This window comes from Lepisma saccharinum, chromosome 2, assembly GCF_977018435.1.
Source record: "Lepisma saccharinum chromosome 2, izLepSacc3.1, whole genome shotgun sequence".
Taxonomy (NCBI): domain Eukaryota; kingdom Metazoa; phylum Arthropoda; class Insecta; order Zygentoma; family Lepismatidae; genus Lepisma; species Lepisma saccharinum.
The window spans coordinates 30,289,393-30,302,079 of NC_139230.1; the positions used below are offsets into that span (position 1 = coordinate 30,289,393).

The 12,687-nt window shown below is 38.4% G+C and overlaps 1 protein-coding gene across 2 annotated transcripts in view; it reads left to right on the plus strand.

The window, feature by feature from the left end:
- Pak3 (p21 (RAC1) activated kinase 3) overlaps window positions 1-12,687 on the plus strand; it is a 41,642-nt gene that overhangs the window by 26,697 nt on the left and 2,258 nt on the right. For both annotated transcript variants that reach the window (XM_083117226.1, XM_083117227.1), the window contains exons 6-9: window positions 4,438-4,624; window positions 7,613-7,738; window positions 8,645-8,794; window positions 10,560-10,742. In XM_083117226.1, the coding sequence (XP_082973352.1) occupies window positions 4,438-4,624; window positions 7,613-7,738; window positions 8,645-8,794; window positions 10,560-10,742 (646 nt within the window). The remainder of the gene's footprint in view (window positions 1-4,437; window positions 4,625-7,612; window positions 7,739-8,644; window positions 8,795-10,559; window positions 10,743-12,687) is intronic.

Sequence of the window (12,687 nt, forward strand, 5' to 3'; positions counted from 1 at the left end):
AAAAAGTTTCGAGACTAGTTCTGTAACATGCCAACAGATGGGACTAGTTCTGTAACATGCCAACAGATGGCAGCGCAAGGCTGCACGCACAGGCACAGGGAGCACCAACCTTCATAAGTCAGTGTGCCAAGAGATATCGTCCTGTGTACATTGTGAGCTGTGCAGCTGGTGCTCTTCTGACCACATGCGTTACCACGTCTGCGATTTCATCATGTACAGCAAGTTAGAACAGAGAAAACGTGAAATTCTGTGTGAAACTGGGCAAATCCGTCACAGACATGCTCGCTTCAAGAGTGGAAGAACATCACTGGAAGATGGCATGCTGATGGAGTTCTTGGTAGACTTGGAGGCAGTGTTTCTTCTGCTCCTGGGTCTCCAGCCTGGGGACGAACTTGGCAGCAACACGGCGCATGTTCAAATCACATATGAGGATATCCTGCACTGTTCTGTATGACACAGTGACAATGACAGCGATGTTGTGGATTGTTCTCCGATGGTCCTCATGCCCAAGTTGCCGAATGGTTTCGACATTTTTGGGTGTTGTGCTTGTTGAAGGTCGCCCTGATCTCTCGTCGTCTTCCAGTGATGTTCTTCCACTCTTGAAGTGCACGTGCCACTCAAAATACCTTGCATGACTCACTGCAGCATCGCCGTACATTTGCCGAATCATGTCAAGCGTCTCAGTGGCGGATTTGCCCAGTTTCACACAGAATTTCCCGTTCGCTCGTTGTTCTAACTTGCTGTCCGTGATGAAATCGCAGACGTGGTAACGCACGTGGTCAGAAGAGCACCAGCTGCACAGCTCGCGATGTACACAGGACGATGTCTCTTGGCACACTGACTTGTGAAGGTTGGTGCTCCCTGTGCCTGTGTGTGCAGCCTTGCGCTGCCATCTGAAGGCGTGTTACAGAACTAGTCTTGAAACTTTTTGATACCACCTTGTATGTGCCACTATATGTACAAAGATCTGAAAAGAAGGACATGCCAACAATTCCCACAAAGTACAGTGAAACCCCGATTTTACATTTTTCAGGGGTCCGTAAATAAAAAACCTAAAATGCGGGAAACGTTAAAAGTGGGAAAGTATAAGGGAGGGGTGAAACTCAAGTGTCCGTAAGAAATGACTACGCAATCGACTTTTTAGGGGTATATTATATCAAAAATTGTTTAACAATGGGATAGAAGTATGATTATGAATTTCCAAGGAAAAAAGCAAGACCTACTGTGAAAGTCAATGACTGATTAACGGGACCCACTTTCGTAGGGTAGGGACAGTGGATGACTGCTTCTAACTGCCGTCTATTAGGTTCGTTTGATTGTGTAGGATATCCATTTACTCTGTAAACGGGTAATTATTTGCTAGTTTTTGAAGTCCTGGGTAATTAGAGGGGTTGGTGATCATTTATAGCTGGACGTCAAGCATTTTTATATACTGCAATCAAAGTGTCCTGAAGACATGCAGAATGGTTCATATTCCACTTTGAACTGCATATGTATCCAGTCCCGATCAGCCCAACAGCATGAAGTGAACAAAACAAGCTTTGTCAAACTTACGCATTTTTAGAAGTCAAGAAATTATCAGTGACGCGCGCATGAGTTTTGAAAGGGGGGGATGGGGTTACTTATACTTTTAATAGTAGTCAGCCCTCACTTTGCCATCTTTTCCTGCCTATGACGTTAACCCTTTCTTTTTTTCAGAAATACTCGCCAAAAGGGGGGTATGACCCCCATCATCTCCCCCACCTTGGGCACGCCACCGAGTGTTATTTACATCCATATTAATTAACAATTTATTATTGGATTTAGAAGTCTTGTGGAGGGCAAACACCCCTTCCACCAATAGTTTCCCCATAAATAACTTGTTTGGTTTTTTTTGTTTGTCTTCTCTACAACTTTTTTAATATTGCGTGATTTATTTTCAGCACGTGAATGGTTCCAAAGCAAATGGTGATTATTATTCTTAGCATCATGTGCATTTCCTTCCTGCACTGCTCTGTGTTTTCAAGGCGTTTATCAGAAGGCAGAACAAGACGAAAAAAAAATGATAGTTTTTTTTTTTGAACTCTCGCATTGTGTCTGCTGCTCGTGTTTCCTAATCGTCAAAGCAAAACACCCTTCTGAGGCGAGATTCAAAACATTGCCATTTTTCTTCCTTTATGAGTCTCAGCTCTGGAGCCAGGAGACGAAACATTGGCACCGGTTGCCAGCTGCCCGCTGCTCATAGACACCCCTCTGACCAGTTTGCAATGGTAGGGAGGGGAAGGGAGAGACGAAAACAGGTGGTAGAGCAGCGACAATGCTGTCTTATCAGAAGTGTGCTCATTCAGAGATAGGAGCAAAATTTCCGACGCAGGGCATTAAAGAATGAGAAACCGGCTCAATCGTTTAATTACTGCATAGTTGTGCACAGTGGCAGATTAATGAGATCATGTGATGGGAAGATGGGCATTTTTTTTTTCCTTTTTTTTTTTTACTTGCAGTACACTATGTTCGTTGAATGTGGGTATTCAGGTTCAAGAGCAATTGTGTAATTTTAGACGTCAGAGAAAGGGAAATGGGAGATCACTTTTTGCCTTTATGTTAATTGGTTAAGATGTCACTTCCACATGAGCAAGAAAATCGGGGCAGAAATACTTGGCACTTTTCAGTAAAGACTAGTGATGATACCATAGGGAGCATGAGAAAGCAACCCCCCCTTCAAATGAGAAAAGGGGAAGGTACAGTTCCCCATGCACTTGGCACCATGCCGTGATGCATATAAAGGGGATGTGGGAGATCATGTGATCAGCACCATGCTCCGGCTGCCTTTACCCCACACACTCTTCGATCTATGCCAATTTGGAGGTGATGTGATCAGCACCATGCTTGAGCAGCCTTTACCCACCAAGGTTGCCCCCAGGTACAAATTTATTTTAGGCTGGGTGAGCTCCAGAGCCGCTTTATGTGGTAGCTTAGATCACCCGCATTTTAATGGCATTTAGATGCGCACTAAATTTAGCTGCTCTCAGAAAAGATTGCCACACCCCTAGTTTATTCACTCATTTTTCCTGGCCCCGTCACGTAATATGCATAGAGAAACATTCTCCGCCTCACGTAGAATAATACATTTATCCAAACTTCGCCCCCCGCCCCTCCCCCACACAATTGATTTGACAAGAATATTTTTATGTCTGTAAGTAAAATATCGCTCATAGAAAAAAAAAACACTTTAGCTTGTGAGTTTTCAGCTTCATTCTGATAACCAAATTATATAGCATTCGTGAAAAACCTCATATTAAAAATAATCAAACTAGATCCAATCGTATTTCCTTAGGAATCAAAACGACTTTCCATTGAAGAGAAAGTGCAGTTGTTATCAGGTATGGCAAATCCTTATTTTCTATTTCCAATGCTGCAAACAAGAAGAAAGGGGGAAAAATACAAATATCAAACAAGCCCCCTCCCCTCTTTTTTCCTTCCCGTCAACTAGGAAGGATTCCGTAAATGAGTGGGCAACGAGTCCCGTTGTCAATTTTCCACTTTCGTTTTGGTGAAGGGGAAGGGCAAACAAAGACACCACAGTCACACACGTGTCCAATCTCTAGGGAAGGCAGCATTTAGGGAGAATCAGTTTGGCAAAAGTGCGCTTATTGTCTGATCCTGAGGCAGAAGGATTGGCCCATTTATTCTTCACAGGGACTACAAGAAGTGCAGTTGTCCCTTTCTGTCTTTGAAGGAAGGTGCGAAAAATGCAAGTTGTACCCCACCTCCCCCCTCCCCAGCCTTCCAAAGACCATGCCTAATCGCTCCTCTCCTCCCTCCCCTCGCATGAAAGCCTAACATCTGGAAGTTCAAGGTTGCATGGTGAATGAAACAGCTGCAAAGCAAGAAAAAGCAGGGAGAAGTCGCGGTCAACAAAACAGGTTTCTGCCAAATTTTCAAGATATTGTCATGGCTCGGAAAACGTATAAAGTGAAAAACGGGAGTTAGAGCGAACGTAAGATCGAGGTGAACCGAACATCCTAATATTTAATATGACCTTTTGCCGGGGCCTGACTGGATGAACATATTAAGCGGGAAAATGTATTATGTGGGAATGTAATATCAGGATTTCACTGTATAATACATTTGCATGGTCACATGAACAGTCTTGGCCTCCCCGATGGTGCAATGGTAGTGTGATTGCCTTGTGATCAAGGGGTCCTGGGTTCGATACTCTGTGGATGCACATAGTGGTTCGGATTCCACTTTAAACTGTAGGTCCAGTCTCGATTAGCCTTACTGTCCATAAAATGAACTTAAAACACACATCCAAACAACATGAACAGTCAGGTATGAAGGCACAGGTCAATCATTATGTGGTGGTCTTGTTTTGCAGATTTAATATTAGAGATTGTGTACTATGTGCAATTTCACGTACTATATCTTATTTTTAGCTAAACACCTCCTACATTTCAGGGCATCTGGAACAGTATTCATAGCAACAGATGGTGAATCACACAAGAAGGTTGCAATCAAGGATATAGATCTCTCTAAACAGCCTAGGAAGGAGTTGATCCTAAATGAAATTAAAGTAATGAAGGATTTCAATCATGACAATCTTGTCAACTTCCTGGATGCATATTTAGTTCACGATCATCTCTGGGTATGTATGGATAAGATAATTGTTACATAATTCTGAGGTAGTACATGTTTGGAGAAGTTACGCCATTAATTGATATTTCTCGTATGGTTTGTGTGAGATATTTGGAGTTTTGTCTCCATTTGGGTACCCAAATTCATGGTGTTGATCCAACATTGTAAAGGAATATTGGGCAGCTTCTTAACTTCTTGATGATGGGGAGGACATATTCTTCTAAGACTCCTGGGCCAGTTGGGACTTATGCTATCTCTGCATCACATGATTATAAGTAGATTGATTGATTTTGTTTATTTTACTTCGCTTTTGTGCCACTTTTGGCTAATTACGAAGATGGGGATGAGTAATGGTATGATGAAATTGATGAATGGACACTCACAAACACCTATCCCGGGATTCGAACCCGGGACCCCTGATTATAAGTAGAGAGAGACATTTATAGTGAAATAGAGATAAGAATTTCAGTACAAAACTTGGCACATTTTAGGTTCAAAAGTGGTATTTAAAACTGCATTTCCTTGTTATGATGGTAAATATAATTTCAAATTTGATTCAAAATTTACACTTCTTACTCAAAATATAAATTTCATAACTAAAATTGGAGCAATAGAATCATAGAAATTGCAATCATAATAGTGGAATTAATCCACTTTGGAGCAAAAAGGGCTCTGAAGTAAGTCTTGAAACTTTCCTGGTGATGAATGATTACTCTCATCTTCAGGGTTTATACCAACATTTACTCTGAAGATAATAGAGATGTTAGCTCTTGAAAGGTTGGGATCCTTTCTACAACTCACCTGGTTGATAGCTTGAGAGAATCTTTTCATCAATAGGGCTCTGTTTTAATAAAGACAATGGATCGTCAAACTTATAATACAGGGTGACAATTAATGAACTATATGAAATAAAACCGTCATAATTTCTGAACGGTTCACGTGATGACGTCCAAACTGCGTGGCTGGCCACAGGGCATGATGGGAATTCGTATGCGTATGTGCACGCAACATGTTGATGTTGGCCATTTGCAAGTGACCACATTCTGGCTCTGGGGTACCCAGAGGCTACTGGAAGGGGGCTATGTTAAGGACAAGGTGTACAGAAATAACCCCAAAACCATTGCTGAGCTGAAAACTGCCATTCAGGAGGTCATCAATGTTTCGACACTTCAGCGGGTTATGCAGAATTTTGCTGTTCGTCTGCCCCACATCATCGCCAGAGATGGCAGACATATCGAACCTAAATCCGAATGTCTGTAGTGCTGTTTACATGTGCAATACAGTTTGTGTACTACGTGGTTTGTCACTAATTTCCATTTTATTTCATATAGTTCATTAATTGTCACCCTGTACATGGCAAAAAGTGTCAAGTTGTACTAAATGCTACAAATGATGTTATGATAATTAACACATTCACTTGCAGTAGAGAAGTTAAATGCTGCCTATTGTAGTTAAAGGGTTGCACAACTTTTTTTTTTGCAGGATTTAACACAAAAGAATATTATATAAACTACAACATATGGGAAGATAAAAATTCTGTACACACATTCAAGTAGCATCCTAATAGCTTTTAAGAGAATGATATATTTCAAAACTACAAAAGCTTGTGTACACACATTAGTAGCTTTTGAGAGTATGATATCTTGCATCACTTTTTCCAGAATGAATCCAGGACCAATCTTCTTGTGGTGTGGTCTCACTTTTGATAGGTAAAAATTTTGGAAGAGTTGTTTCCTTCCCTTTGCCTCAAACCAAAATGGTGGATGCTTGGTTGGAGCTTGTTTGGGTGGCAGAAGGCTCGGGTAACAGATGGATGTCATGGTTAATGATATTGAGGTCTCAAGAGGGGTTTTGGAAGAGTAACTACATCACCACAATGGCATAGTGCTATATTTTATCTGACTTAGCCTGCATACATCCTTATATGACTAAAGTCGAATACAGTATTTTCCATAAGACATTCTGTATCCCACTGAAGACAGATGTGGGAGAATGTGTTAATGTACAAACAAGTGTAATTTGAACCCAAAGAATAAGCAGTTCAGTCTTTCACATATGCTTTTCGGGCATCCCTGATGGGGCAGTGGTAGCGTCGTTGCCTTGTAATCAAGGGGTCCCGGGTTCGATACCCGGTGGAGGCACATAGTGGTTCGGATCCCACTTTAAACTGTAGGTCCAGTCCTGATTAGCCTTACTGTGCATAAAGTGGACTTAAAACACACCAAATCAATCAATCAACATATGATTTTCAACTCTTCAGTGTGTGATCAACAGACAAATAGCAATCACTGCTGAATGGATGAGTAAGTCTAGCAATCAAGTAAGAAAAGGACTTCATTGTCAGTGCCATGAAAATATAACAGTTTCAAAATAAAATACAACATGGAGATGCATCACTTTGGTAATAAAGTCCATTTTCTCAACCCATTTCCATTGAGATTTACACCATTTTCAAAATAAACAAAATGATGAAAACTTAAAGAAGTGTCATAGTAGTGTGATGACATAGTCACTTCAAAAAATTTTGAAATTGGAGATATATATAACACTTTGGAAACAATTTCTTAAATTGAGGTAAGAAACAAGAACATATCTGCACTAAAATAAGGTAAAAGGTAAAGTTCCCCGTGCTTATTGCACCGTGCCATGAAAACACATGTAGGCCACGTGGCGGTAGCACCCCACACATTCTTGATCTTGGCCATTTTGGAGGTGATGTGATCATCACCATGCTCTGGCTACCTTTACCCCACAGGTACCCATCGATTTGAGGCTGGGTGAGCCGAGCCCCAGAGCCACTTTATGCAGGGACAAGGCTGGAAAAATTCCAACCTTAAATCACCCACCCTGTGATTTGAAGCTGGGTCTCTGGCGTGGCAGTAATATGCCCTACTGACTAGACCACCATAGCTCATTCACTAAAGTATGGAAAAATGCTTTTAATTGTAGTTACTTTTTAGAATTGTATAGTATATATATATATATTCTCCTTTCACAGGTGGTAATGGAATTGTTGGATGGTGGTCCATTGACAGATGTTGTGACAGAAACTGTAATGAAAGAAGGACAAATAGCAGCAGTTTGTAGAGAAGTCCTAAAGGCTGTCAGTTTTCTTCATGGTAAGGTAGGTACGCACAAGTTTTTACAACGGCGATTGGAAGATGTCCATGTTATTCATAAAGTTTTGCATAACTAGTGTTAAATGTTACAAAACAATACAATAATTCTTACTAGGAATTGGGATGTACAATAGATGCATTTGACATTAGCCCAGAATGTTCAAACTCTGGTTGAAGCTTAATTTTTGTTAAAATTTAATTCATTGCTTCTTATATTGTCTTAGGGAATATCATATTCAATGGTTTAGTTTCATACATAGTGGCATGGCACATATTTCAACTGTTCAACCCTATAAATTGTGCCACTTTATGTGAACAGCAGTGCACCATAACATATATTCTTGTCAGTATGGATCAACTAAAATTCTTAATCTAGAAGGAATTTGAATACAAGGATTTGCATTTAAAGTAGGTTAGGCAAGTTATAGTTGATTGCCGTGGTATTTCCGCACTTACCTTCCTTTATGTGGTTGTTGAACCTTTTGTGTATGCATATGTTGGCTTCAAACAGCTGCAATTTATGAGCACAAGAACTTCTACAACATAAGTTTTGGCAAATATTATCTTCAAAATTAATCATATCCATGACTTACAAATGCTGGTATTTCATTCTCAAAGTTTCAAAGATTATTTAATGCTAAATTGCCCAACATATGGAAGTCAAATCAAAGTTTGATATTGTTTGAGTTTTGGTTTTAAGTCCACTTCATGCACAGGAAGGCTAATTGGGACTAGACCTACAGTTTAAAGTGGGATCTGAACCACTTGTGCCTCCACTTGGTATCGAACCTGGGACCCCTTGATGTTTGATATTGTTGATTATAATGATGGTGTGTAATAGTTTTGAAAGAACATGACTTGCTAATTTCATTCTGCATATTACCCTCTTCACACATTTACTTATATTTCAGGGTATTATACACCGTGATATAAAATCTGACAATGTCCTCCTTGGAATGGATGGTACTGTGAAAGTTACAGATTTTGGTTTCTGTGCAAACATAATTGGAGATGAGAAACGACAGACAATGGTTGGAACACCATACTGGATGGCTCCAGAGGTATGTAATTGTATGAATGATCTTCACTTGATGATATAATACATTTTACCAACCTTCATGGCAGAGTGATTACCATAGTATGATATTAAACAGGAGTCCTAGATTTGATTCCCAGTAAAGGCAAGCTATGGTCTTGGCTTTATTACTGTTCAATTCCTGGACATTGCTTCATTGTTTTGTTTCTGCATCTCTCATCTTATCTCCATTCATTCTCATTATGTGGTCTACAGATATTGAAATAAAAAAAAATATATATTTAATTTACCACTGTGGACAATAGTGAACAAAATTTAATAGTGTTATTCCTTTATATAGAAAGAACATTCCAGTTTGTCACAATTTTTGTATATTGGACACTATATTACAATTTTCCAGCTTTTCAGCATTTTTTCTTCCCATATTTTGACTTAAATTCAGAGCTCAATGTGGGGAGATGCTATCCCCCAGTTAGTGTAAGTTGGATAAGCACTCCCCCACCTGCTTAATTGTTCCATGTTGAACCAATTATCTCCGAACTTCTTCTTCTTCTTTTACTTCACATACTGAGTATTTTACCATTTCTGTGATTACCTCATCATCTCCAGGAGGTCTGTTATTTCTTAATTTAGTGGAATTTGACTTAAAAATGCTGAATTTGCAATTTTGCTACAGAATAAAGGTTATAAGTAGCAATATTACAATATTACAGCAGTCCCTAATTGATATAAATAGTACAACATTGATATGTATTATTGCACTTAAGTGATCTTGTAATATGATATTTATTTATTTGGTTTGTTTTACTTCGCTTTTCTGCTACTAGATGAGAAGACCTAAGTAAAAACTGATAATCCCTGTTTCAAATTAACATTTAGACTTACTATCCTATTTAATTATGGTGTGCTTAGATGTACAGTAATGAAAAAAGCACTTCCCCCTTAGAGCCTTAATACCAATAGTCTTATGGGGGAAAGTATTTTCTTCCACGGCTGTACACCTTAATTAGTGTACTCTTCTACTTGATTTCTGTATAGCTCAAATATACACACACAAATTTTCTGCTTGGACTTATAACACCACCACCACAAACTTTCTGCTACATTTAATTTTAATATGTGCAATTGTCCACCTCAAAGTATACACCACCTATTTTGATTCTGCACCTTCATTGTTGCACTAGATTTGCTACCACCACACAAACGAAATGGAACTTACCCGCTTCTTGAAGTAGATAGAAATCAAAGCCAATTCTGTGAACATAGCTTAACATTTCATTTAATGCTGTCAAATTTCTGAAAAAGTTTTTACCATGATTGAGATTTGCAAAACCATCATATGATCATTAACATGCAATTTGAAGAATGGCATTATTGCATGCTTCTATTTGTTTACTAAGATCTCAGGTCCATTTTTTAAACAACGATTTACAATAACATTGAAAGCTTTGGCACTGTTATGTGTAGAAACCGCATACAACTGGAAGAATCATTAGCAAAAAGTGCATGATGTTGAAAGGAAAATAGGAAGGTGAAATTGCATGGGTAGTTTGTTAGTATGATGTGCAAAATCTGTGTTTTGTGTAAAACTTCTTAGATACCAACTTTTTCTTGTTTACAAAGTTTACATTCCATAGTTATCTATATGAAGTATTCTGTTGTTCATTACTGTTCACCACATATAAAGAATACATGAATGTAACTGAAAATTCCATTGTTTTGGTCTCTCTTACAATTTGTAGTTTAGGCTATCCATTATATGTTGTAACATATTTGCTTAAATCTTGTAGGTTGTAACTAGAAAGCAGTATGGTAAGAAAGTTGATATATGGTCTCTAGGAATCATGGCTATAGAAATGATAGAAGGTGAGCCTCCATATTTGAAAGAAACACCTTTGCGTGCCTTATATTTGATAGCTGCCAAGGGTAGACCAGAAATACCTCATTGGGCTAAATTGTCTCCAAATTTACAGGTAACTGTGATTATTTTATTTTGTAGCTGATTTCCTATTACTTACATTGTTATCTCAAACCAGCTTCTCTTTAATTTAATTTTATTTATATTATTATATAATATATACGTATATTTATGTGACATTCCATTGTCACTGGTCGGACACACGATATTAAAGTAACTATTCTACTAATAGTTAAGCAACATTTTTCTTACAGTTTCTGTGCAACGACATATGATATTTAACACTTTTGATTAAACATAACTACCCTTAAAATACTTTCCCAGATTTATAGCTACAAGTGAATAAGTTTGTGGGACAGAAAAAACAATTTTGTGTCACTGGTAGGACAGATGAAACACTGCCTCTTTACTTAATATGAAATTTATTTTAATTTCTGTATATTGTCAAATGATGGAAAATAAATTTCTTTGAGACAAAGATTTGATTTGATTTTAAAATGTTTGGGTGCGTCAGCACTTATGCTATTTTGCACCCATCACATTATATGGGATCCAGCCCCTTATCATTACAAATAACAACTCTAACATTGCATAACTAAAATCTTAAAATATTCTGACTTCCGTTGAAAGCTGAGGCTGTAAAAGGGCACTCAGCACACACAAGGACAAAAAACAGGACAACACACACAGAATTATACTGGCCATAATGCCAGTCGCCAGAGCCTCGTTCGTCTGCAAAATGCAGTCCAGAGTGTACTAAGTGGAAGTGAGGTTGACAATTGGGTGTCCTATGTGGAAGGATTACCCCTTACACCCCTTTAAGACAAAGAGAGAAGGTAATTGACCTTTGAATATTCTAGTGGAGGTGAGGGGGAAATGTAACAGTTAAAGGAGAAATTAATTGTTTTTTGGTGTCACAGGTGGGACACAATAGAAAACATTAGTAAATCAAAAAGTTAAAATAAACAAACAATATGTAAAATACCTTCTAACTTAATTATGTATAATACTTGAATTTGTATCCAAGTGACAAGTCTAGATTGTTCACTCGCAAGATAGGATAAAGTTACAGCATTTAATTTTAAAAATTGAGAATAAGGGCACTTTGACATGAAATGCCTCTTGTATAATATATTTATATATAATATAAAAAGGTACAACGATCCCCTGTACATTACAACATTCTTTGAAGGAACATGGGGAGGGATGTGCAGGTAGGGCTCCACACATTCACAATCACAGCCATGTGATGCAATCAGCACATTGCTCCAGCTGCCTTTATGCCCCAGGTAACAATTTATTGGAGGCTTGGTGAACCCCAGAGCTGCTCCAATCAGGGACATTGCTTGATGAATTCCCACTTGAAACCAATCTCAGGAACCTAACCTGGGTCTTGTATGGAAGGCATACGTCATACTGACTGACCACTGCAGGTGGCTCCATGTGTACAATATGTTTTAATAAAATTCCAAATTTTTCATTTAAAATGGTGATTTATTGTTAGGCTGTAATGAAATTGGCCAGTAATTTAGTCAGGATTTTTTTAGTTGAGTCAGTAATTTTAACTCTTTGACAGGTTTCCACCACTGAATTTCACAATAGGGATACAAACTAACTGCATAAGCAAGGAATTTTAAGAAAGCCCTCTTTGAAAACAATTAGCACATGGAAGAAAGGTGTTGAGTTCAAATTCCAAGTACAATATGAATGTTTATAACTGTCTCTCATCAGTACCATGAGTTCGTTACTCATTTTTATTGTCACATTGCAATTAAAGTTCATAAACCAGACAAGTGATGTGAAACGAAAATGTAAATTAGCACTGCGAAAAAATTGATAAGAAGTTTTGTGTGATTTGGCCCTTGTACAGTTTTTTCACTGGAATATTATTTCTTTATTTCACTACAGAAAAAGTACAATACACCATCCTGCACCCAGTGCATGAAGTGAGGGGGGATGGTATTCCCCAGCTAGAAAAATTTTCTCAAAGCATCCCCCCC